This window comes from Heliconius melpomene, unplaced genomic scaffold, assembly GCF_056956725.1.
Source record: "Heliconius melpomene rosina isolate 202511_hmr_F unplaced genomic scaffold, ASM5695672v1 ptg000031l, whole genome shotgun sequence".
Lineage (NCBI taxonomy): Eukaryota > Metazoa > Arthropoda > Insecta > Lepidoptera > Nymphalidae > Heliconius > Heliconius melpomene.
This window is the reverse complement of record NW_028181865.1, coordinates 326,992-354,504: the sequence shown is the minus strand read 5'-3', so window position 1 is coordinate 354,504 and position 27,513 is coordinate 326,992. Positions and strand designations below refer to the sequence as shown.

At 39.7% G+C, this 27,513-nt stretch overlaps 5 protein-coding genes across 6 annotated transcripts; 4 read left to right on the top strand and 1 right to left on the bottom strand.

Moving 5' to 3' along the window:
• Positions 1-221: 221 nt before the first annotated feature.
• LOC146526498 (uncharacterized) lies at positions 222-1,737 on the top strand. The gene has a single exon (XM_085207031.1). It carries the CDS (start codon positions 344-346, stop codon positions 1,439-1,441), a length of 1,098 nt encoding a protein of 365 aa, XP_085063157.1. The 5' UTR covers positions 222-343; the 3' UTR covers positions 1,442-1,737.
• Positions 1,738-3,558: 1,821 nt separating this feature from the next.
• On the top strand, positions 3,559-5,994 carry LOC146526497 (uncharacterized). Its single transcript, XM_085207081.1, has one exon. It carries the CDS (start codon positions 3,559-3,561, stop codon positions 5,992-5,994), a length of 2,436 nt encoding a protein of 811 aa, XP_085063207.1.
• Positions 5,995-9,354: 3,360 nt separating this feature from the next.
• Positions 9,355-11,420, top strand: LOC146526496 (uncharacterized). The gene has a single exon (XM_085207033.1). It carries the CDS (start codon positions 10,251-10,253, stop codon positions 11,259-11,261), a length of 1,011 nt encoding a protein of 336 aa, XP_085063159.1. The 5' UTR covers positions 9,355-10,250; the 3' UTR covers positions 11,262-11,420.
• An 8,579-nt stretch (positions 11,421-19,999) lies between these two features.
• On the top strand, positions 20,000-21,609 carry LOC146526495 (uncharacterized). Of its 2 annotated transcripts, none has more exons than XR_014879407.1 (2): positions 20,000-20,706; positions 20,852-21,239. XR_014879407.1 is itself a non-coding variant. In XM_085207059.1 (2 exons), the coding sequence occupies exons 1-2, from the start codon at positions 20,689-20,691 to the stop codon at positions 21,587-21,589; spliced, it is 495 nt and encodes a 164-aa protein (XP_085063185.1). In that variant the 5' UTR covers positions 20,177-20,688; the 3' UTR covers positions 21,590-21,609. The 2 variants fall into 2 exon arrangements, 1 of the variants encoding a protein (XP_085063185.1); XM_085207059.1 differs by having other exon boundaries at positions 20,177-20,706; positions 21,113-21,609.
• A 550-nt stretch (positions 21,610-22,159) lies between these two features.
• On the bottom strand, positions 22,160-23,582 carry LOC146526494 (uncharacterized protein F54H12.2-like). The gene is made up of 2 exons (XM_085207079.1): positions 22,378-23,582; positions 22,160-22,193 (listed from the first exon to the last, which is right to left on the bottom strand). The coding sequence occupies exons 1-2, from the start codon at positions 23,580-23,582 to the stop codon at positions 22,160-22,162; spliced, it is 1,239 nt and encodes a 412-aa protein (XP_085063205.1).
• Between the last annotated feature and the right edge of the window lie 3,931 nt (positions 23,583-27,513).

The window sequence follows — 27,513 nt, the reverse complement described above, 5'->3', positions numbered from 1 at the left end:
TGTGTATTAAATAAATATATATATATTATTTATTTAATTATTTATTTTTTTTACTTTGTTAAGTAATACTTTTTGCGCCTTACTATAATCTCTTGCATAAGTCCTGCACTTTTAATGGTTGCCTGTAAGAGATCACTTGCAGTGATAAGGCCGCCATTGCACATGTTAATTTAAGTACCTATGTATCTTTCTTTTTCTTTTCTTTCTTTTTTTTTCTGTGAATTTTATAGATATATATTTTCTTTTCATGTGCAATAAAGTATTATTATTATTATTATTATTATAATATAGTAAGTAACATAACATAGTAAGTAATACATAGTTAATTGCTTTTACAGCAAATATGGAAACAGAATCGTCGTGGGGATGTTGCAATACGCCTAAGAATAAGGATCGATATATAAAATGTTTGCATTGCAAAAAAGGTTACCACTTCGGTTGCTTGGGAATTGACTCGCATTCAATTGCGCTTACTAATTGGAACTGTCCTAAGTGTAATAGGTATAAAACAACTGATGAGACGCCTGTACGTACTGCAGGTAACCGTACAAATTCAAAAGCTACTGATTTTAATGTTACTAAAAGGTCATACAAAAGGCAAGCTCTTAGTTCACCGACGTCACCAATAACAAATGAACAAATTACCCACGATAACATACGAAATATTGTGAGCGACGCTATTGAGAAACAAATGTCTAATTTAATGGTCAGCATTAATAAAACAATAACCAACACTATTGATACAAACTTTAAAAGATTTGAAAACAAAATTGAAGAATTGCAAACGTCAGTTACTTTCATGAGTAATCAATACGAAGATATGAAACAGCAACTCGACATGCACTGTGAAGTAACTTGTCAATTAAAACACGATAATGAAGCTCTACAAACTACCGTGAATACTCTACAAAATAAAATTAATATAATGGAACAACAAGCTCGAGCAAACAATATTGAAATTCAATGTGTACCAGAATCTAAAACTGAAAATCTGATCACTATAGTTAAAGAACTTTCAAAATCTATAAACCTCAATATAAAAGATAATGAAATTGCTCACTGTTCTCGCATTGCCAAAATAAATCCAAAATCGACGAGACCAAGATCAATTATAGTCCAACTTAGTGCTTCCTTGGTCCGCGACCAATTTATAGCAGCTGTGAGCAAGTACAACAAAAGTAACCCCTCCAACAAACTTAATTCATCTCATCTTGGTATTGGTGGAAACAAGGTTCCTGTATATGTTTGCGAACATCTAGCGACAGCAAATAAATCACTTCTCGCTGCCGCTCGTAAAAAAGGAAAAGAGTTACAGTACAAACATATATGGGTTCGAAATGGGCGTATATTTATGAGAAAAACTGACGACAGCGACTACAAACTCATTAACAACATGGATTCCCTGAACAAACTTACGTATGTAAGACAATTGTCAGTGTGAGGGTATTTTACAGAATATAAAATAATAATACCCACATAATTATTTATAAAAGAGGAAGGGAACGGCTATAAAAAGTGACGTTTTTGAAGGATTGGGGCAGTACGTCGTTATTCTGCCTGTCGTAAGGTGTAAAATTGTGACAGTGTTCAAGTATTTAAAATCAGTGTTCACGCAAAACGCCGAGTCATTCATTCATGAGTACATTTCGATCCTCCATGCGCATAATCTGTGAAGTTTCCGGTTGTCTATATTGTCTATGAATAAAGCGTCTTCCTGTTGTACGAGTGTACTGAGTACTACGTGGTTTAATTTATCTCCCCTTAAATACTACAATAAAATCCCCACCATATGGTCCTTATTCGAGCCTGGATGTGTGGAACAGCATCAGGAATTAATATTAAACAAGGGATTATAATAGAAGTCGTTGGACATCAAGAATTATACATATAGTCGGAACTCGACATGCAATTTTGCAATGTCATTACAAGGTTATAGAACAAGAAGATTCTGTGGTCTGGAATTAGGATATTCTGCTATAATAATTATTGATGATTAGTTTAACCAACACTCTTAAGGTAGTATTTAAGATTTCAAATATTGTTTAAGGTTAGTATCAAACATATTTTTGTAAATCTTACTTTTAAACTTAGCGTCATACGCCATATTGGAATTTGTGTATTTGATTTGCATTACTTTCATTTATATAAAGTTTATATAATCCAAAAGGATAATAATTATAAAATATATGTATTTTTATTAGTAAATTATAAACTTATATAGCAAAATCCTTTACATAATTGCTAAAGTTTAAAGTTTGTATGTTTGCATAGTTAATACAGTTTAATAAAGTAATTATTGTTGTAACTAACTTAATAAATTAATAAACAATATATTAGATACACTTGTTAAATATTTTCATTATCAAATATAATAATAGTTCTGCGTTATTTGTAATAATTAGCATTATACCTATATTGTTAGTAATTATTACTTTGTATACATTCCAGGTTGTCTGTACTAGCTTGCGAAATGCCAGAGGATAAGGAGCTTATCAGGAAAAGGGCTAGTTTTAAGGGAAGAGTAACGGTATTCTCTAATTATTTAAATTCTTTAGAACATTTAACATTAAGCCCTTCTGAAGTAAATGAATTACAATTGCGTTTAAGTAGACTCGAGGCTATGTACGAACAATATGACGAAGTGCAATTATTACTGGAGTGTAGTACTGACAATATAGACAGTCAGTTAGCGGAACGTAGCGAGTTCGAATCTCTTTATTATAAATCACTATAGTTAGCTCAACAAATTCTGGCGGATTATAAGAAAAGAGATCAAGATAGCGAAGTGAGTGTACATTCAAATATTTAATGCGTAAAGCTACTAACTATACAACTTCCTAAATTTAGTGGGTTTTATACAAACTGGTTAGAGTTTCGTGATACATTCGAAAGCCTTATTCATTGTAACGATGAAATGAATAATATTAATAAATTTCATTATCTAAGGTGTTCGCTTGAGGGATCCGCTGCTGTGGTAGTTAACTCGATTCAGTTTTCGGCCGCTAACTATTTGGTAGCATGGAAACTCCTTTGTGATCGATTCGACAATAAGCATTTGTTAATTCAACACCATGTTTCAACATTGTTTAATATAGACTCAATTCGTAAAGAGTCATCAGTCATTTTAAAGAATTTAATTGATCAAATTAATAAAAATTTGAGCGCTTTAGACTCATTAGGCGAACCTGTTAAGCAATGGGATACTCTTCTCATTTACATGATTACACAAAAGTTAGACAGTAAAACGTTCCGTGAATGGGAGGAATATAAGGGCCGTCTTGATAAAAATTGTAAAATATTGTTTTCGACTTTTTTGAATTTTCTCAGAGAACGAGCTGATTTAATAGAAACTTTAGAACTTTCGAATCCGTCTGTCTTTAGTCATACAAATGCTAAAAATGTAAAAGTTAAAACAATGATTATACAAGATGGACATAATAAATATAAAGCAACTGATGTTGTTAATTCTAAATTAAATTCTATTTCTATTAAATCTAAATTATGTCAAAGGTGTAACGGTGACCATAAATTAAGCGTTTGTCCTCAATTTTTTGAGCAATGACTAGTGAAGCTCGCTGGCAAATTTTGCCAAGTTATAAAGTATGTTTTAACTGTTTTTCTTCAGGTCATTATGCTAATAACTGTAAAAAGGCAGGATGTAAAATATGTCGTCGTAGGCACCACACGCTTGTTCATGTTACAGAACACTGCAAGTCTAAACCCGCGTCAGCTCCTGAGGCCACCGTGAACATTAACGACAATGACAGTGGTACAAATGCATCCACTACTTTAACGCATGGTCCGAGCTTATCGTTATCTGCACATGTTAAACAAGGCGATATTTTGCTTTCAACGGCATTAATAAAAGTAGTAGGTAAGAATCAAACGTTACATACAGCCCGCGCTCTTCTTGACAGTGGCAGTACGTCGTGTCTCATGACTGAGGAGTTCCATGAGAAATTAGGTTTATCTGCTAGTACTGTAAGCAGCACAATCGTGGGAATTAATAATACATTGTCCACTATTAATAAACGAGCCGTCGTGTCAATAGCGTCAATGAATGATAACTTTAAAGCAAATGTTAATTGTTTCATTTTAAATTCAATTACTGACAACGTTCCGAGTACGCACGTAGATTTGCTAGGACTTGACATTCCTAAAAACATATGTTTGGCTGATCCAAATTTTAATACACCTGGACCTATAGATATATTACTCGGTGCTGATATCTTTTGGGACTTGCTAGGATCTCAAATGATAAAATTAGGAACAGGGCAGCCCATTCTTTATGAGACTAGGCTTGGCTGGCTTGTGTCTGGCCCGACTAGTGTTACCATTAATTTAAATTATACAAAAAATAAATGTCATGTTTCTAAACTTATTTCAGATGATACTAATGAAAAATATAATGATAATATACAACAGCTACTTATACGGTTTTGGCAATTAGAAGATGTTCATACCACATCTCATTATTCCTCTGAGGAAAAACAGTGCGAAGAACATTTCGTAAAAAATACTGTGCGTCTTAATAACGGGCAATTTTGTGTGAGGGTTCCGTTAAAATATTCTCCTCAATTGCTAAGCGAATCTTTATCCCGTGCCAAACATTGCTTTACTTCATTAGAACGTAGATTTAAATGCAAGCCTAAATTTAGTAAAATGTATAAAGACTTTATGCTTGAATATGATCAGTTAGGTCATATGTCTAAGTGCGACAAGGTAATTAAAGGTTCTTATTATATTCCGCATCACGGAGTCATTCGGGAAAGTAGCACCACGACAAAATTGAGAGTGGTTTTTAATGCTAGCAGCCCAACAACTAATGGTATTTGTTTTAATAATATACAAATGGTAGGTCCTGTAGTTCAAGATGATTTATTGTCTATATTACTACGGTTCAGACAGCATAAATATATATTAGCTGGAGACATTGAGAAAATGTATCGAACTGTAGTTGTTCATCCAAGTGACAGACATCTTCAGCAGATTGTCTGGCGTGATAGTCCCTCATGTCCATTACAAGTTTATCAGCTCAACACTGTTACTTACGGCACAGCTAGCGCCCCGTTCTTAGCAACGAGATGTATTCATCAGTTAGGCTTAGAATGCGCCGATAAGAAGGTTTCTGAAGTTATTCTTCATGATTTTTATGTAGATGACCTTCTCACAGGTGGATCTGATATCAATGAAGTTAAGGAATTACGTCGTAAAATAACCTCCACTCTTGCATCAGCAAGAATGCATTTAAGAAAGTGGAAGTCAAACGACATGCGATTATTAAATAATTCCGATTTTCCACACTCATCATTAGATTTGAATGTTGGAGGACATGAAGCGACTAAGACATTAGGGCTAGGTTGGCAAACGATGCCTGATAATTTATACTTTCCTATTGGTGAAACTTTTGTAGATAATAATAGTAAGCGTGAAATACTATCTATTATTTCACAGATATTCGATCCTTTGGGACTTTTAGGTCCCTGTGTTATGGTTTTGAAAATACTACTTCAAAGGTTATGGTTATTAAAATTGTCCTGGGATGAACAGTTGCCACAGGACATTAGTAGAATTTGGTCAGATATAGTTAGCAAACTACCGCAAATTAATACAATCAAAATTCCACGTTGCGTCATTATTGATAGCTTTAAATACATAGAACATCATATTTTCTGCGATGCGTCTGAACAAGCGTACGGTGCGTGTCTGTATATCCGCAGTGTTAATGACAAGGGTGAGATATTAGTGCGTTTATTATTAGCTAAAGGTCGCGTTGCACCACTTAAGCCGACAACTATACCAAGACTTGAACTCTGTGGCGCCTTAGTAGGAGTACGCATTTATGAGAAGGTTAAAGTCTCACTAAGGTTGCAACCAAAGCGCGTGTATTTTTGGACCGACTCCACAATCGTTTTGGGTTGGTTGAAAATGCTGCCTAATAAGCTTCAGCCTTTTGTTCGCAACAGAGTTGCAGAAGTTTTAGCTAACGTATAATAGGCGACACTACGCTTCTTACCTCATAGCGTCGTTATTTCCCATCAGAGTAACATCGTTTAAAAGTGAAAGTGCTGTGGTAAGTGTAGTGTTGGAGGTGGAATTTCTTCACATCGTGAACCGGATTTCTATATCGGGCCTACTCCTGGAAAGGCCTCCAGCAAAGATGTTCATCCTCATCAAGAGAATTTGCTTTTGTGAAATTCAAAGGTAACAAAATGGACAACGGGTGAGTCATTTGAATCTCTTGTTTAACAAGTATCTACATGCATGTAATACTGAACAGTATTGCTTATTATTTATATTTATATTGCTTGGTATTATATATACCAATACTGTAGTGGATTCTGAGCTTACCGAACACGGCTGTGTTAATAAGAACCTACAATAAGGTTAGGTATATGTCTCAGATTTTCAGCAGTTATGGCCCAATTTTATTCAACTAACGGGCATTGCAAAAAGCAAGAGGACTCATCGCTTGTTTAACGCTCTCGGCATAATGTCATGCGATGTAAACGGAGTTTACTAAATAAATCGGTTTTCACCGAGTTTACTTAGTTGTATTATCCATTAATATACTACCTTCGTTTAAATACGATAAATTCGTTAGGAGCGTATCCTGAGCGAGTTATCAAATATATAAAAAATTCTGTTCTCCTCATATATATCAGAGAAGCGGATTATTTAATAGTTGCCAGTTGTCAAAACCAGATGGCGTTGCCTGTCACTCTGACGTGACACCGATCGATGACAATCAGAAATGGGATCGGAACAAGCTCCGGTCCCAACCACCTTATTCTGCGACATATATAAGTCTGTCTATTTTTAGATAAATCTTTTTTATTTATTTGTAATAGGATAATTACTAACGTTGTTGAAATGTTATAATCGCTGGGAGCGTATCCTAAGCGAGTTAACAATTAACAATGGATAAATCTGCGTGGGACTTTCTTTTGGCTTCTTTTGACAATTGCAGGCGAATACTCGGAAGAATTAGACACAAGGATTCGAAGACAATTTCAAAGCCTCCTGGCAGGAAAAGTGTTTCAAACACGGAATATCGGAGGTTCATTTTCTCAATCCTGGAGGAGTGAGGATAAAAGAATTGTGGATTTGCTGCTTATTCATGGTTACTGCCATCGCTGTGAACGTCATAACATTTAGCAATGGGCTCCATAGTATTTAGCAATCACGGGATCTTCTGTATGGCCTCTTCGGCAAAAGTTCTAGCCAGTCACCTTATCTTAGTTGCCTTAAAAGGGACTCGGGCTATTACTTGACATAAGGTATGTCCAACTATTTAAAGTGCATTTATCCGTACATTAGAATTTAAAAAAGCTCGGTACTATTTTAATGCTCTCAATTGTACGGGAGGGGGGCAGTTATAAGGAGGCTGCCTCTGAGCGTATCGGAGGCAGTGGCTGATGGTTTGGGCTCCGTAGGCCCTTCCCGGTTTAATCGCGGGAATGCATCTAGCCATTTACCTCCATGCCACCAATAATCCTTTTCCAAGATTATTTGAAGCAGTTAGACCTTCGTCAACCGTACATGCATCAAAAATTGAGAAGCATGCGTTGAGTATGAAACTCTAGCACGTTTAATTATACATTAGCAATTGTCAAGTATCAGTGCATACCGGATATCGACAGTATGGAGTGAGAACCCGCCGACGGGTAACACAAGCCCAGAACTTAGTACAAGGGTATTGCATGATTGTTAATAATTTTACTTAAATGTAACCATATCTTCCTGTATACAATTGTGTTAAGAAATACGGAGGCTGCCTATGGGTATATCGGAAACGGGTATAGATGGTTTGGGGGCTCTGAAAACTCTTTTCGACTTAATAATGAGCATTCTCCATATCATCTCTCTCTTTATCCAATAAGAATTTTCAAGCGGTTCGAGAAAGCAAGGATAGAAAATAGTTCGACTCACGTTCGACAACTGATAAAGCAAACCAATAAGAAATTTTCTAATAGATAACGAAAGGTTTATCAAAAAGAACAAAAAGTTTGATATATGGATGGTTGAGTAATGGATAAAAAGAAGCAATGTGTCAAAACTAAATTAAAAAACTGACTAAAATAGTGGGTTCAAGTATTATAAAAAGTCGCCGAAAGTTTCTTTAGGCTAATTTGGCATTATCCTCGTGCAAGTGAGTGCACATCCCCGCGAGTGCCGCGACAAAAGTATTTTATACCTAACGTACTATATAATAGATACCGTGCATCCCTGTGGTGCATTCGAGTAGCCATCAGAATTGAAGCTGATGTAGTGGAAGAAATCTATAATCCAGCTAGAAGAAAAGCATCCAGCTAGAAAATGCGAAGGCGACTGATCTTGGTATTTGGAAAAAGAAGTAAAATTTGCATCTAGCAAGAGTAAGAAGCAGGAGAAAGAGGAAAAGAAGGCAGCTAAATAATTCAGAAGACATATCAAGACCAAATTAATGTCGCCAGTTGAGCGACTTATTACTGAAGTTGTCAGATATGACGAAATATGAAATGCGAGAATTACAGACGACAACCTTTTATTACTAAGTTGTTGGATACCATAAAGTATTATAATCAATAATATTGCAAAAAGACTATCAAGAAGTTTCATTCGTTTTTTGTAACTTTGGTTCCAAAACTGAGGAAAGCTAATGAAAATGATCGTCTTCATGGGACATGAGGGCTGTGTAAAGGTAGTTACATATATACCTTGGCGATATCCACGTGCGTAACGTAGATATTCCGCCGCATATTGCCATGAGTTTTGCATAAACTGAACCTGGCTAGCGAGGTATACACGTAGTCACAACTCCAATATGGCGGAGAGCATGTTGGATGTGTACGACATCATTAAGTCCGGAGAAGTCGGACGTTTAAATTGAGTACATCTGTATTTAAATCGTATATTTTGACACTGTGAGGTTGCTCCTAAAAGCGAATTTCAGAGAGTGAACTATTGTAGTTCTAAAATACAGCTAAGAAGCGATAATTGAAATATTATAAAATTGATACCTTTATATGTAAATGTATAGTAGTATCAATTACTAACTTTATTACACTTCGAAGAATGATATAATCATTAGTCGGCCTGAATTTTGTTGAAAAACTAATGAGCTCATAAACTCACATTTTCTAACGCATCGTATATCAAGTACAGTTTGCTTCAAAACTGTACCTAAGTAGCAGATAGGACATTCATATCATGAATTGTCGGTCTGGTTGTGGATCGGGTAAGCATTCACTGATGCTTTTGTGAAGTTGTAATACTCAAAGTATGTGATAATGAAATCAAGTCTTAAATTTTACAAATGCGTTAAAAGGTTTGACCAGTATAAGAATATATTTTTGGGCTAAGTACATAATATTTTAGAGAGCATTCTATTAAATACTCTAGTGTTATAAATATGTTGTACTAATGGCATCAATTACAAGGTAAAAAAATAACTTGGGTAACTACTTCATCATCATCATCATCAGCCTGTCCTCGTCCACTGCTGGACGTGGGCCTCTCCAATGGCGCGCCGCTGGGCTCTATCTTCGGACCGGAAATGGTGATTGGAGACACGTCCCCTCTGGTCAAAACCCGGCAGATTATATTTCGCGTGGAGTAGATATTGAAACAATCGGTTCTTTAACAGAATGGTGGTCGGGACCAAGTTTTTTTCTACATGATATTTCATCTTGGCCATCAAAATTTTCACAATCAGGCGATATTACGTTACCTGAAATTAAATCAAATGTATCTACATTAGTTAAATGTAATTTAAAAAATGAGTTTAACGGAATAATAAATTTTAATGTTTTTTCAAATTTTTTAAGGATTCAACGTGCCATAGCTTTCGTTTTGCGTTTTATTGACAGGAAATGTAGAAATTTACTACACACTGGTGTTTTAACTGTTGATGAATTGCAAAGAGCTTTAAATGTTATAATTCGCACTTCTCAAAATGAATCCTTTAGTGAATATAACATGTTGCTAAATAAAACTGAGCTACCTAAGAAAAGTCAGCTCCACAAATTTAAAGTATTTTTAGACGATCAAAATATTATGCGTGTTGGAGGTCGACTCCAAAATTCCAATTTTAATTATGATAAGAAGCATCCTATTTTACTTCATTCAAATCATCGGTTCACTAAACTAATGTTTGAATATGAACACAAAAGACTATTTCATGCTGGACCTCAACTGTTATTGTCATCTATCAGAGACACATATTGGCCAATCCGAGGTAGAAATTTAGCTAGAAAGTGTTACCTTAAATGTACACGTTGTTGTCGGATAAAGGGAGATACTATTACTCCCACTATGGGTTATTTACCACAGCAGCGGCTTCTAGCGAGTTTTCCCTTTCTATAAATATAGGGTTGGATTATGCGGGTCCGATTCAATCAGTGGTTCGTCAGGGCCGAGGTTCTAAGTTAGTTAAGGTTTACATTGCGATTTTTGTTTGCTTTACAACAAAATCAATTCACCTCGAATTAGTAGGTGATTTATCCAGTAATAGTTTTATCTTAGCATTAAGAAGGCTTATTGCACGCAGGGGTAAACCCATTAATATATACTCCGATAACGGTACTGCGTTTGTTGGTGCGTGCAATGACCTCTCGAGATTTCTTAAATCAAGCTGTGATTCAATTACGGAAGAAATGGCAAAGGAGGGTATTAAATTCCACTTCATTCCGCCTTATTCTCCTCATTTTGCTGGTCTTGCGGAAGCTGGTGTCAAGTCAACCAAACATCATTTAGTTAGAGTGCTGGGCCTTTGTAATCTCACGTTTGAGGAATTGTATACTACTTTAGTACAAATTGAAGCAATTTTAAACTCCAGACCACTGACGCCGATTACATCTAATCCTGAAGATTTAATGCCATTAACACCTGGTCATTTTTTGATTGGGCGTCCCTTGACTTCGTTGCCATCAAGTAATTTAATAGACTTCTCCATAACTTCCTTAACCCGATTTCAACGCATCGAGCAGCTAAGACAACATTTTTGGGCTCGGTGGAATAAGGAGTACATCTCAGAACTGCAGGTCAGAACTAAATGGAGATCATGTAAGGGTGTGCTACAACTCAATTCATTGGTGCTTCTAAAGGAAGATAATTTACCCCCCTTAAAATGGAAGATGGGTCGAGTGATTGCTGTGCATCCTGGCCCAGATGGAGTCATCCGAGTTGCCGACGTACGGACGTCCAGTGGTATCCTTCGCAGATCCTTCAGTAAAATTTGCCCATTACCTGCCTATTCTGAGGGAGAAGAATCTGGTTGAAAGAGAGACTTTCAACGCGCGGGGATATGTTCACGCAAAACGCCGAGTCATTCATTCATGAGTACATTTCGATCCTCCATGCGCATAATCTGTGAAGTTTCCGGTTGTCTATATTGTCTATGAATAAAGCGTCTTCCTGTTGTACGAGTGTACTGAGTACTACGTGGTTTAATTTATCTCCCCTTAAATACTACAATAAAATCCCCACCAATCAGTGTCATTGTTGGAACTATGAGTTTTAAAACGTGTATAAGTGTAAAGTGTTATATAGAAACAGTGTAAGAAGTGTGTATACGTAAAAGAGGAACAATAAATTGTGGTTATTAAGTATTTTATTATACTTAGCACCTGACATTTTTACAAATGTCAGAAGTGGGATCCAACACCTAAAGATAACTAGTGTTGTTTTTTTTCGCTAACGTTTGTTTTGGTTGACACACGTGTTCGTGAAAATATCTTTTTTTACTATTGAAAATGTTTATTTTACATAGTGGAAACAATATATAATAGTGTAAATAGATCCATACTAATAAGGTGATTGGTAATAGTAAGTAGTTGTGTTGTCTTATAGTCTAGATTAGTTTTAGTATATAGTTAGGTTATTTTATTTTAAGATGGATCCTGATCCTCCACCTGACCCCCCTGATCCTGGGGGGGGTTATGTAAATCCCACAGTACAAATAGTGAATAGGAAAAGACAAGGAGAGGAAACATCCTCAAACCAAGATATAGTTAAAAAAACTATTATAGACCCATCCACCGCTACCCCTTCCATCCAAAATGTATGGATCCACCCTGCCATGTCCGAAACTCCAAAATCCTATATTAGTACTGATAAAGGTCCGTTTATCGTGTATGTGTCAAGGAAATCTCCTGATCCATCTGCAGGGACCTCTATAAGAGCCATTAAATTTGGTCAATTTCTCCATACTAATAAAATCACTGATATAGTTAATGATGGAGTTAAAAATGTTGGTCGCAATAAAATCAGTGTCCAATTTACATCTGCTGATGCAGCAAATAGATTTTTGAATAATCCTGTTCTTAGTCTATGTAAATATGTTTGTGTAATCCCGACATTTAATATTACAAGGATGGGAATTGTAAAAGGAATTCCCGTTGAATGGTCTTAGGAAGAATTTGTTGGCTCACTGATATTCCCTAGTGCGTGCGGAGAAGTTATAAAAGCAAGACGAATGAACCGCAAGAATGTAAGTGAGGGTGTAGTTACATGGGTTCCAACTCAAACAGTTGTAATTACTATACGTGGCCAACAATTGCCTGAAAGAGTGTTCTCCTATAAATCTGTCCTTAATATTGAACTTTATAAATATCCTACAATCCAGTGCCTTAATTGCTGTCGTTTTGGTCATGTTAAGTCACAGTGTAGATCAAAGCCAAGGTGCTATAGGTGTTCCCAGTCTCATACTGGTGATGCATGTGACATCCGGCAGGAAAATTCAACCTGCATCCATTGCACAGCTAAACATTTTGCAACTGATAAAGGGTGCCCTGAGTATGTAAGACAACAGAACATTAAGTCGGTTATGTCGCAAGAGTGTATTTCCTATATGGAAGCATCCTCTCGGTTTCCATCTGTCCAACGTTCCTATGCAGATGTTGCTAAGGAAATGTTTTCACCTCCTATTTTCACGAACCTCCAATCCCACCAAAGCAGACCTGCTGCTTCTTCCTCTAAATCCTACTCTAAAACAGTTTTCCAAGCTCCCCGTCCCCATGCTCCTATGGCAAAGGGATACAATAGACAAGCTCACCAGTCTATTATTAGCAGTTGTTCCTCATCCCTTCCTAATGGTTGTGCACTTAATCAAGGTTCTGACAGTTCAGCAGAATCTACAAAGGATCTGTTGATTGCTTTGACTGACACTCTTGTGAGCATAATCTCAACTGCTGATGAACTTCCTTTACCGTCCAACGTTGCCCAAAACCTACTCAAAATCTTCAATATCCTTCACAATGGCTCCACTATCCTTCCTACAGTGGAATAGTAAGAGTATTCGTGCTAAAAAGCATGAATTACTTTATATTATTTCTCTGCATAATCCTGTCATATTGCCCTCTCAGAGACGTGGCTGGTGCCTGACTCCCGATTCAGGGTGCCAGGTTTCGCCTGTTTAAGGGAGGACAGAAATGACGGGTATGGAGGTAGTGCTATCCTCATCCAGCACTCTTCTCCATATTCCCGTATTCCTCTCCCTTCTCATAGTCAACAGTTGAATGCTGTTGCTGTGAGGGTCCTTGGTATTTCCTTCCTTTCTGTTTACATCCCGCATCCTTCCCCTTCCATCTTTTTACAGCTTAAGTCTATTATCTCTTCGCTTCCTAGCCCTGTGGTGGTCCTGGGTGATTTTAACACCCATCACACTTTGTGGGGGTGTTACTACTGTGATGGATTTTCGCCTTCGTTGCTGGACATGATTGATGATGTGGATCTCTGCATTCTCAATGATGGATCACCGACTCGTAGGGTTAATCCAAATCAGAACCCTAGGTCTGCTATTGATCTTTCCTTATCTTCTCCTTCTCTTGCGTCCCAACTATCATGGTCTGTACTTCCATCTACCCATGGTAGTGACCATTTCCCGATTTTGCTGTCCTTAAATAATAGACTTCCTTCCACTCCTAGTCCTTCCCTTCCCCATAGATTTAATTTAAAAAAGGCCAACTGGAACGAGTACGCCGACTCTGTGGATTGCATGTTGTGCAATCTTTCTGAGTCTGGTAATTATGAGAGTATCTTTGTTTACTATGAAGGGTTTGTCTCTGCTATTATGTCTGCTGCTGACCTACATATCCCCAAATACCGCTCCATTCAGAATTGGATGCATTTCAATCCCTGGTGGGATCAGGAATGCTCTGATTCTGTCCTTCGGCGAACATCTGCCGAGGAGTCATACGCAGCCTGTATGACTATGGAAAATTTTATCGACTACAGACGCAAGGATGCGAAGTTTAGAAATTGCATTTGGAAAAGGAAAAAACGAGGTTGGATAAGTTTGTGTGAATCCCTTAGTCCTCGTTCCTCTCCTTCCCTTGTTTGGACAAATGTTAAGAGATTTCGCCGATCTCTTAACAATGTCAGCAGTCCCAATTCCAATAATCCTTCTGTTTGGCTCAACGATTTTGCAAACAAATTGGCTCCTCCTTTTGGTCCCATCCCAAGATTTATTTATATCCACGCCGGTTGAATCTTCGGAGGAAATGGATCTTCCTTTTTCCTTTGAAGAACTTAAAAACGTCTTAACGGATTTAAAGGATACCAGTCCAGGTGAGGATGGTATTTCTTACTCCTTTATTACAAGATTAAATGATAAATCTAAACACCTTTTTCTAAACATGATAAATAAAATATTTCAATCAGGCAATATACCCAACTCATGGAAGTCCCAAATTGTTATCCCTATCCTCAAACCTGGAAAATGTCCTTCAGATTTTAATTCCTATAGACCCATTGCCCTGGCATCTACTATATCTAAGATTGTTGAACGGCTTTTGAAAAATCGACTGGAATGGATAGTGGAAAGTAGGAATATCTTAGCGCCCTCTCAGTTTGGCTTTAGAAAGGGGCTAAGTACTATTGATAGTCTCAGTATTCTTACTACAGATATTCGACGAGCCTTTGCCAAAGGAGAGTATTTGGTTGGTGTCTTTTTAGATGTCGCATCTGCATATGATAATGTTCTTCTTCCGGTGCTCAGGCAGAAATTGCATCAGCTGAGTATTCCGCCGAGGATGTCCCATTACATATGTAATCTGCTGACCGGGAGATCGGTATCTGTAAGACATCCGCTTCTTACTATACCTTCCAGACTTGTCTGGAAAGGTCTTCCTCAAGGTTCAGCTCTTAGTCCGCTGTTGTATAACATATACACACATGACCTTGAATTATCTGTTAATAATTTCTGTAACATCCTTCAGTATGCTGATGACATCGTCCTCTATTACAGCTCAAATTCTGTGGAGGACATAACTTTTCGTTTAAATACTGCCTTGCACTATCTTAACCAGTGGCTCTCTGAGCATGGCCTGGCATTGTCGGTAGCTAAATGTCAAGCGGTCGTGTTTACAAAAAAGAGAGTAATTCCAAATTTTAAAATTCTGTGTGATAATATTCCCATTCATCTAACAGAAAACGTCAAATTTTTAGGCATAATACTTGATAAACGATTGAACGGAGTTGCTCATGCTGAATATCTCAGGCCATACTGGGTGGTGCAAAACTGGCCCGCTGCGGGAATAGCGACGACAGAACCCCTCGGAGTATGTCCGGTCGGAGTGTCTGCGTCAGTGGTGGTGCCCAAGCCCGTAACCTACCGAGCACCATTCGGTAAGGTGTGCCGTACGGGTCTTTGTCTATCCCCGCGATCAACCGGTCGTGCGACTCGCCTTTCACACGACCGATCTCCTCCTGCAGCAGCGTTCTCGCCTCGACATAGACGCGGTACAGTCGGTCTTCCTCCTCCTGCACCTTCTGTACCCGTCTGCGATAGTGGCTGTACTGGCGTCTCGCCGCAACGCAGGTGTTACGCAGTTGCGCGATCTCCCACGACCACCAGTACACTTGCCGCCGTTGAGGGCGGCGCCCGGAACGGGGCATTGACGCGTCACAGATACGCGTCAGCGCCCCCTGCGCCCAGGATGCGGCGTCTTCTGCAGACGCCAAGCTCTGGGGCAGCCAGGATTCCACTATCGCGGCCTCCTCCAACAACTGCCTGTCGAGACGACCCAGTTGCCACCGCGGTCCGAACTCTTGCGAGTTTGGACAGGGGGCTGGTTGCACCGCTGAATGTGTGGAGATCTCGTACAAGATGTAGAGGTGATCCGAGAGAGTCTCCACATCATCCAGCACTCGCCAGCCCCGAACACGACGCGCTAGGGCCGGGCTCGCGAACGAAACGTCCACGACGGATCCGCCCAGCCTTCGCACACACGTGTTCTTGGTCCCTCGGTTGAGCACAGACAAACCGGTGGCAACAACCCACTCCGACAGCGTCACACCACGCACATCCGTCGTTGCGGAGCCCCACACGCTGGACTTCGCGTTGAGATCGCCGGCCACCAACACCTCCGCCGGACGAAATCGCTCTACCATTTCCCCCAATCGTATAAGGAACTCTTCGAACTCCACCCCAACGACAACTAGGTCGCCGACAAGTGCTGCGACGCATCCCGCACCCTTCTCTACTCGTTAGAAGGGCGGAGAGCCCGCTGCGACCTGGGTGATAATAGTCACCACCCTGGTGTTGTCGGCTACCCAGTTGTCTCTGTCGGGAACGCTGTAGGGCTCCGAGACAACCGCCACCTGGATAGACCACTGCGCCAGGCTTTGGACCAATAAGTCTTGGGCCCGGGCACAGTGATTTATGTTCGCCTGCAACACACGGAGGGCCATTATTGGTCCTCCATGTGTTGCACCTCCCCTTCCCTGGCTGGGTGACTTGTACTAGCCGGCGCTTCCGGCCTCGTACGTCTTCTTCCCCCCTTTTTGGCGCTGGATTTAGCGCAGGTGGCACTACCCGCCTTATGGTTTGCCGGCTTCTGTGCTGCCTCGCAGACCGGGCAGTGTACATCGGCCGAGCACCCACGCTGTTGGTGCCCGGGTTGGCCACACCGGAAGCACTGGTTGCTTCGGTCAACTTCACTGGTGCACTTTGCCTGGCACTTCATGGCAGCGGTAGCAACGCTGGATTCGGGGCTGCAACAACTGCACCCTCGCGGAGACGAATCCCACGAGGAGCCTACTTCCACTCACCTTCTGCGCAGCCCCGACAGGGCAGCGGACCCAAGCTGCGCCTAGGCCGGCCCGGTCCTGCCGGATCTCCCCGACTTTGACGTCAGCCGCCGCGCAGCCACCAACTCGGCTGATTGCGGCTATGACATCCTCGGAAGTTGCAGAGTCGTCGAGGCCACTCACCCTCAACTCCGCACACTTTACCGGCCTCGACACCTGCACTTCTTCCGGGCGAAGGACCTCGCGCAGCTTTTCGGCCAACGCGTCCGCCTTGTCACCAGAGTTGGCGCCAGGTTTCTGGCACCGGTGGATGCTACCCGGAACCTAAGGTCGCTAATACCCAGGTCCTCCAGCTTGATGTTTTCTTTGACCTGGGTTAGCACGTCGGTGTAGGTGAGCTTGTCAGCGACAGCTGGCTGCACCTTTAGAACCACCACCTGCGACCTAGGTCGGCGCAACTTTGGTGCTTTCTGTGGTCGCTTCGCACTTTGCGTCACCGGCTTCGCGGCAGGGGTCGCCTTCTTCTTCGCCCCCCTCTTCGCCACGACATTCCACCCCTCGGCTAGGTTGGTAGGAGCCGGAGGCAATGGTCGGGGTTCAGCTGGTGCCGTTGGTTTAAGAGGCACCTTTCCCGCACCCTTCTTCTTCTTGCCCTTCGGGCCCTTTGGCGCAGGGTTTGCCGGCGCCATAAGCGTGGTCACGACTGGCTCAGCTCTCGCCTGTGTCTGACCCGCCTCTTTCCTTCTGTCGGCCGCTAATGGTGGCCGCAATCTCTCTTCCGGAGGAAGTCTCTCCTTGAAGGCCTCCAGCCTTGTGCTGACCATAGTGCCCACTTCCACCATTACAGTGCGCACTATGTCATCGACTGATAGAGCCTTCGCCGTTGCCTTTGGCGCCTCCACCGGCCTTGAGCGCTCCACGTCCGCTCTTAGGCGGGCAAACTCCCCTCTCAGATCCGCCAATTCCGCCTGCAGCCGCGTGTTCGAGGCTCTGAGGAGATGGACTTCCTCCGACGCCGTCCTGTTCGCCAAGGTGTTCACGGCTTTGGATATCGCACCCGCGGCCTCCTTCAGGGCCTTCGTGAAAGTACCCTTTAGGTTCCCTGACTTGGTGGCGACTCTGTTAATAACAGCCAGGCTTTCAGATACCTGGCAATGCAAGTCAGAGACTAAAGGCTCCTCGGGGCGATATTCTAGCGACACGTCTGAGAGCCTTGAACTCGCGCGGCTCTGTATAGTTGCGGTCATACCCGCTACCTCCTCTTCCGCCCTCAGCCGACGCTCTTCGCGCTTGGCCTCATTGAGCGACTTTCTAGCAGCCAAGTCGATGTTCTCGCCAGGAGCAGATGGTGGGCCCTGGCTTCTCTTGGCTGCCTTCTCCTTTGCCTCTTCTTCTTCCGAGGACCCAGAGTTTCTCTCTTTGTTCCGGCGCCTTTTCCTGTCCTTCCGGAACAAGGCCTTACTCCCTTCTTGCGCATTTGCACTGGTCGAGCCGACGGACATTACACTGTCCGCGTCTGACTCCGAGCCCGCCCAGAACCGACCCCGCGACAAAGTGGACGACCTGGACCTTCCACTAATAATGGAGGCAATCTCCTCCAGGTCCAGTCGTTCAACCACGACTTGCGCCGTCTTCAGCGCACCTCCTATCGGCAAAATTGCCGGACTATCGGCCCTCCTTGGCCTCGTCCCTCCCACAGCTCTCTCCTCTGGCTCAACAAGCAGAGCACCACTCCTCTCGTGCACTCCCGCACCCTCGACGCTCACAACTACTCCTCCCTTCTCAGCGTCCACACCAACTTCGCCCATCCCGGGCACAACTACTCCTCCGTCCTTCTCCACACTCACTCCGCCCATCTCGGGCCCCTCCCCAACAACACATCGGTATGACTGCCCCCCCCCAGATTCGAGGGGCTTGCGTGCCGTAGCACGGAGGGATTCCCCGGCCTCGTAGAGACCGGAACCCTCCTGGGGTAATGAATTAGAATTCTGCAGTACCGACATATTTATACTGTTCCACAGTTGGGCTTTTCTGTCGGGGTGTGCTCCCCTAGGCCGTGTCCATAACAATGGACTAAAGGCACGCCCATGCCTAGCTGGTTTTGGTCCGCGCCGGGAATAAATTCCCGGTCCACTCGCCCGCAAGTGCGAGTGGTTTCCCCTATCCGCCACCGGGGGACGCGCCCAGTAGGAGACCAGCAACTCCCTTGGGAAGAAATGTTCAACCTTTTTTTTTTTTTTTTAACGTGAGGAAATCCTTTTACGGATACCGGCCCGAGTGGGGACTCGAGCGGGTTATGTGGGACTCGCGGACTTGGCAGATGTAGGCCATCCGCATACCCACTAAAACCTCACGGTGCTCCTCCTCGACCGCCACTGGCCGCGAGACGCGGGGACTAGAATCGTCCACGAATCGCGGCGGCGGGAGCCTGCTAGGCACGTCGCGGAGTCAAGGGTGTGTGGGCACCCTCGACGGCCTGCTCGGAGTAGCGCGCGGGAGCAACCTGCGCGCGCCTACTCGGGCCAGGTTGGTAGGCGGTCAGCTTCCCCAAGCTGACCGCCCTCTGGCACATTAGGGCGGAAGGCGGCGATCGTGTGCCGCCCTCCGGCGACCCGGTCTCTTACGGGGGATGGCGACTTCGGCAAAAGCCTCCCTCGCCCGTTCCGCCGACTCCTTCTCGAGCACCACTGCCTCGCAGAAGGATGAGACCGCGTCCCACGACGTCTCGCTACCGGCCATGGCCTTGACTACGGCCGGCAGGGAAAGGTCGTCCCCGATGACGTCGCGCAAAGCGCGACGTTGAGACGCCCAGGCTGTGCACACCTCCAACGTGTGCTGGGCCGTCTCGTCGAGGCAGTCGTCGCAGTGGTGGCAGCGAGCGTCGGGCTCCCTCCCAGCGATCCGACACAGGTAACCCCCGAAGCAACCATGCCCCGTGAGCACCTGTGTGGTGCGGAAGGTTAGGACGCCGTGACGCCGCGCTAACCACTGGCGGAAAACTGGACGAACCGCCTCGATCGTCAACCGGCCGGCAGATGGTGTCGCCAGCCGGGATTCCCACATTCTTACCGCGGTTTCCCGCGCCTCCTCCGTGCGTGCCTGGCTTGCCGGTTCCACGGACACTAGGCCTCGACGCCGGCAATAGACCGACGCCAGAGACAGAGCATCCAGATCCCACGGCATGACTCCAGCCAGCACGCACGCCACCTCACCGGAGATGGTCCGGTACCCCCGTATCGCCCGGATGGCCATCACCCTCTGCGCACGTCGCAGCAGAGTGATGTTGTGCCGATCCAGAGCGTCCGCCCATACGGGAGAAGAAATGTTCAACCTAACCTAACCTAAGAATAAAAATCTTTTGTTTATTAAAAACTTCTCATTTAATATATATATTTTCGATTTATTTTTTAGTTGTTATTGTGGAATTTTAGACATGCTCAAACTTGTAACAGATTTGCTATTACTAACGCCATTGTTTCTTTATTAGTCATAAGTGATAAGCATACAGTTTGAATATTATCGTTATCACTTCCGGTATTTTAATAGGTTTGTTCCGCTACATTGTGCAAGTTAGTATAAAACGACTGTGTATCTTTTTTGGATTCATCACTAAGTTGTTCAGTGTCTTCTTGTTAAGAACTATTGTGCGAGTGTTGTCTAGTAAGTGCTAACCACATGGAAACCATTATGGATGTGAGTATTACTTTTTATTCATGTTATTTTGTATTTTACTGTGATTTTTTACAACTTATGTTTTTTACCACTCTCTAACGTTTTTTAGATAGCATAGAAATTTATTTTATTTTATACTTATTTTCGTTTGTATTCATTGTTGTAGTTTACCTGCTGCTTGGGTAGGAATAAGGCAGAATACAAGGAAAACCCGTATAAACAGTATTACTTCCCGACGATATTTACGTCTATAGCACACAAAAGCTGTCAAATACATAGAACATATAAAATGGAGAATGTTGTTTTATAAGAAGACCTACTGTTAATTAAGAACTAAAATCTACACTTATGTTTCTGTGCTTGGCTATTTGTATTAAATAATCAAACTCAGCATAAACAATACAATTTATTGTATTCATTGTTGTAGCTTACGTGGTGCGTGGGTGGGAATAAGACAGAATATGAAGAAAACACATATAAACAGTATTACTTCTCAACATCTGACGATGAACGTACCTCACCATACCCTATCAAGAAGCGAGAGAGATCAAAGAGCAGTGACTCTCTAAACGAGTTCTTTCAAGAACCTCCTCCGAAGATAAAAAAGACAAAACTACGTTCTTCATCGGTGGGGCGAGCGACGAACGATGGTACCTCATATATTACTACCAACGAAGATGATGGATCCAATGCAACACATCTCATAAAAATTGAGATATTTGAACTGAAAAAACTGGTTGATGTACCACCGGAGGAGCACTGGAAACATGCAGATGTGAGGGTCAAATATTATAACAAGAAAAATAACCACCACCAGCTTACACGAAAGTTGGTACATAGTATCACCAAAGAAATTTCTAGTGCACCAAACCTAAAAAAATATCACTTTAAACAAAAAGACTAAATAAATTATTTTACTAAAATTTTACTGTGTTTTATTTTCATCTGAAAGGCATTTTAATAAAACCAAATAATATTTTTTACATTAGCATTTATTATTTCACTCATACATATTTTTTTACATAATGTTATTCTTGTTTAAAATAATATAAAAGATTGAAACATATCGTTTAACAGAAGATCATTATTATTTGTATCTTGATTAAACATTTCAACAAAGTTAGTGAGAGACATACCTCTACGCTTAAGATATATATATACAAGACAGTATTCGCCACAAAAAGAAGAAAAAAAAAAAAAAAAAAAAACATTTTGAATTATCTTATTGCTATATGTCCATCTACTTGTATTTCGTTTTAAAAATGATAAATGATAACTATTTGGTTTTCGACCAAAAGTATCGAAATATTCCCCAATTCCATTTGTACCTATGTAAATTGCTATCCAATGTGAGCCTGGTTTTGTATCAGGATCTAAATTACTGATCAAATAAACAGGAGTTGACATATGAACCGGCAATCGATTAGCAGCAAAAACATTTGATGTTAAGGTGGGATGTATTGTTTTTAAATATTTACTTATCTCTAAAGTATTCATGATATTTACGTCTATAGCACACAAAAGTTATCAAATATATAGAATATATCACATGGAGAATGTTATTTTATAAGGCCTGCAGTCTATTAACTACTAAAATCTACACTTACGTTTCTGTTCTTGTCTATTTCAATTAAATTATCAAACTCAGCATAAACAATACAATTTATTGTTTGAGTGAGAGCATTTTCAAACCTTACTTCTAACCTAACACTCCCGTGTTTGATTAAATTCCAATGCGAAGAGGTGTTTGCAGCTAAATCAGGAGTTAGATCAAAGGCCATCAGACAATATCCTTTTGGATATCTATCTCTGTTGATACCATTACCTTCATTCAAGAAGTGAATACCAGTTCCCGTAAATAGTGTATGATACATAAGAGTATGAACTCCATTACTAAACGTTGGTTGTAAAGTTTTTGATGGTATTTGCATACCATCGATATATAAACTAAACGTATTAATACCGAAGTTATCAAAATCGTATGGGTTTTTAGTATAACTACCGTTAAAAGCTGTGTTATTAACAAATCCAATAATACACCGTTTAGGTATCTGTCCAAGGAAAACATTGTCAAGTGTTTTACCCTGAACACCAGATGGAATTGTTAAGACTTTTACTTCAGCTCTTGTGATTGGATATTTTGCAGTTGTAGATGCTAAAACTTTTTGATGAGCAAGCAGTACACTCGGATTTATTCGAGCTTTACGAATCATAAGAGTAGCATCAGTGATTGATACTTTTACTTTTATATCATTTGTTGAAGCCATGAGGTTAAAAGAATCTCTTGATCTAACTAGTTTTATACACATTTCAACACCATTTATCAGAAACTTTTCTTGATTAAAAATATCTCCATGCAAATGTCCAATCATTTCCACTTCTTTACTTTCCTTTACATATTTTTGTCTTTCTGTGAATCCTTTATTTGTTTCATCAGTATTGTTCATTTTCCCAGCAGTATCTTCATACCACAATCCGCATGTAAGATGTGATTGTTTCGCATGTGGAGCATAATTTAATAGAGTTTCTATGTAAGCACGATATCCATATGTATTATTTGGTGGAGACATAAGTTTTTGATTTAAATAGACATCTAATTGACTAAAAAGAGAGTGAAGCCAATAATTGACTGGAGCTACAACAGTTGTATCCTCAAGAGGTGTTAAATCTTGATTTACTATTTTTGCTTTGACATGAATTAATGTATGTGACAAATCAATGTAATCATCACCAGATCCAGGAATTTGAAATTCTAATGGCCCATCATCGCTGAGTGATGAAATTGGTTTGTAGTGAATCCATTGTCCATTTTCTATGCTTGTTTGAGTAGATGGTAAAGCGAATAAGTCCAGTTCGGATTTGGCACATTCACAAGAATGATTATGTAAAAACGACATTATTTTTAATTTGTTGAAAATATATCGTCGTTGTTGTAATTTAATTTATAATTTCTTTTAGCTCTTTTCAATGTTCTCCCTTTTAGATTCTCCGACTGAATGAGACTTTGTAGGCGACGTCTCTTGGTTTTGTTACCTGATCCTGTCATCACTCGATCTATTTTATCATCAGCTTTTCTTTTTAAATTTGAAGTAGCTTTCCTAAAACGTTCTTGCATCGATTCATTTAATGGTTTTGCCTGTACCATGTCTGATAAAAGTCCTACACCAGCATTCAATGCCTCTTTTCCAATCACTCTTGCTCCATTCGACAATAGAGGTAAAACTGATCTAAACAACCCACCCAAAAAACTTCCAATACCATGACCACGCTGATGTGCCGCACCCTTATAGATAACTCCAATTCCAGTTCCAGCTTGATGGATGTAATATTGTTGATATGGACAAATATTATCACTACGTTTTTCGTACATAATTTTATTTAAATTAGTTGCGTTTGAAATGTAACTTAACACAGCTCGTTCCAAATTCAAATGGTATATTTTCTCCGGTGTTAGACCTTATATCTATTTCAATTGTATCAAACTCTCTACGCATTACTGGGATATAGTGTGGGGGCGAAAAAATGTGCATTTTGTTAGATCCATATGCATATTTAACTGGATCCAAGGAAATAATCCGTAACAATGAACACATTACATCTCCCACTATTTGAGGTTCTACGATATCACAGTAAATTAATAGTTGTGATGGTAAACCTAAGTAAAGGTTAGCTGGAAATTTACCTGTAGTTTTAGTTCTTACATCAGTATTTGGATCAAAACCAAGCTGAAGACTCAACTTTGAAGAAAACTTTAGAGAAATGAGGTCATCGATATTTCCAGTTAAAGTGATGTATTTTGAAATTTTATCGTAGCGTAGTTTAAATGATTCTCTAGAATTCAGTGCTGATAGAACATCCTCTATATTTTCATAACTAGATGCTGGGATATGATCTTTATAAGTAACAATCTGTGGTTTAGCTTCATTGGGAACCTGCTGCTCTCTTTTACTTATGTACATTATATTTTGTTTACTTTGGACAGTGAACATAGTACATGGATACTGAAATTCTACAATTCCTACCGACCATTCTCCTTCTAGTTTGATAGATTTTAGAAGTTTTGTTGAAAAGTGTGTCGTCTTATTATCAGGAAAGTATAAAACTGAGCTGTTACTAAGTAGTGTTAAATAAAAATCTTCGTTATTCATGACTCTAAGCTCGATGCTAATATCCAACTGTTAAATTTATTCGGATAACCTTTCCACTTCACGAACAACTCCTTTCTGAGACCTGAATACCGAGTACGAATAATTTTATCTATTTTGTGTTTTGTAGTGGGATCATATGCTACTTTTTGTAACTCTTTTTCATAGAATGTTCCTATTATAGGTTCATCTTTTAAATCTTTTAAAGTATACACTAACCACGGCGATCTCTCTATGACTGATGTAATTATAAATATTTCATCACTCCAATTTGTTTCATATCCTTTTTGAAATATGTGTTTATATTTTGTTATTCTAACATGATCACCAATTTGAAATTTACAAATGGTTTTATGCTGACTATTTGTGTTACCATACAAATTACGCCAAACTGTCATTATATTATTATGATTAACATCACAAGGACGCATCTTAATACTTCGATGAATGCTATGGTTATATGAATAAAGCAAATCTTGTAAAATGTCAACATATCGATAAGTATTTTTATGTGTAAAATATCGCCACATTTTCATTTTCAATGTTCTCTGAAATCTCTCAACAATACTGGCTTTGATATCAGGATTGTTCGTCGTATAGTAATTAATATTTCGCGTTTTTAAAAATTGCTGTACATCCTTTGACATAAATTCAGTACCTTTATCAGATTGTAAGTGTTTGGGAATAGTGTTAGCTTCTAAAAATATACTTGAAAAACATTTTTTTATAGATTCAGAGTTCTTTTTTTGCAAAGGTCTAGCAAATGCGTATTTACTAAAAACATCGATAACACATAAAATATATTTATTTCCATCATTATATTCACTGTAATTTCTCATATCACTTAAATCAGCTTGCCAAAGATCGCTAATATTAGATAAAACATATTTATTTCTCGAAAATCGTCGTTGAACAGGCTTATGTAAGGTATAAGTTTCTTGAGACTCCAACCATTTTTTTGTATCTTCTTTAGTCATTTTACTTTTCATTGCTTCGGATAATTTATTTAAACTACTATAACCAGCAGGATTAGAAACATCATAATAAATATTTTTGATTTCTAATAAGGGATCCATCTTTCCCAAGCAATTTTTCGTTTTACTTTTTCTTCGTTCGATTTTGGATATGTTTGAGGAGTTAATTGATTTGTGGTGCTTGAAGATTCCGTCTCAGCTTGTGACGTTTTCCCAAAATCAGGTGTCTTTGACATAACATTTATGAAAGTTGCTCGTTTTGGATTTCCTATATAACTCAATGGTACTTTTAAATCCTTCAAAACTTTCGAAAATTCTACCCAACCTTGTGGCGAACTGTTTTTGAGTGGTCTTACAACATCATTGATTAAGTCAACAATATTACTTTTATAAACTTTCTTGTTGTCTATAAAAATTGTACCATTATCGTTCCAATTAATCTTATTTTTATTTTTTAATAAAATATCAATTAACAGCTCACCTTTTATTTTATATGTCTTTGGTATGAGTTGAAGCAGTTGAGATTTAGTGTAATAGTCATTACTTTTGTGTGGAGTATTCTCATTAATCAGTCTTTCGTGTGTTTTCAAAGGCTCTTCTTTAATGTCTACAGTTTTTTTTGTTGTTGCATCTTCTTTTATATAATTTTCCGACTCAGCAAAATTTACTAAGGGTATTTCTATTGGTTTTCGATCTTTAGCAATAAAATACAAATATCTCTGAAGAGTTTGTTGATAAAGTGACCATTTCTCTCTGTCGTCTAATTTAGTTGTTAAAACTTTACTCATTTCTTCATCAAGTTGTGATAAATTGTTAACAGTAGTATGAGCATTATCTTTCTTAAGTTTCTCCATTATTTCAGGTTCAATTAATATCATTTTCTTTGCGTTGTCCATTTTTATTCTAAATCAATGAATTAAATAGTGCACCCAAAACTGTGCTCAAGATAATTGGTAAGAAAGTTCCACCTTTTTGTATTATAATATTTTTTCTAGCTTTGTTCTTTGTCTTTGAAACAAGCTTTCTTAAAACATTCTTATACTTATCTAATTTATTTTTGTGTTCGTCTTGCAGCGGAATTTTCCCTTTCAAAACATTGTATATGCACTCACAAATGCAATCGATTTCTTCTTTATTACAAGCGCCAAGTAAAACTTTTCTATATTTTGGTTTTAAGCTATGTAACGCTCTTAAAAACTCTTTATGTGTCTTTACTCTATGTGTCATTGTTTAATAATGATGGAATTGTCTTTAGAGTTATTGTATTTATATCCCTTCTTAGGAATGTAACAAATGGTATATTCATCAGGAAATATGTTAGTTTTCATTCGATAAATATCATCTGTATTTTGTTTTAAATCTATCATCAAGTATCCATGTGGTTTACTAGTGGCATCTTTGTATGCTTCTTCAACATATTTAGGATTCTCAGGTACTATTTGACGAGCAAGAAAACGTATTTGAGTTTTGTCTCTAGGATTTTTAAAGTAAATGATGTAGCTAGAATTTAACGATATATCACGTTGCCCTTTCCCTTGATGAAACAAGTTTTGCGTTATGTAGAATACACTCAAGTTTCTATGATGACTTCCTTTAGTAAAAATATCAACTATGCGCCCATCAGATTCTCTCATAAGGTCGTCGATTATAATCAATTGGGGATACTTCCCATCAAACATGTTCAAGTCAGGAATTCCTTGATAGTAATT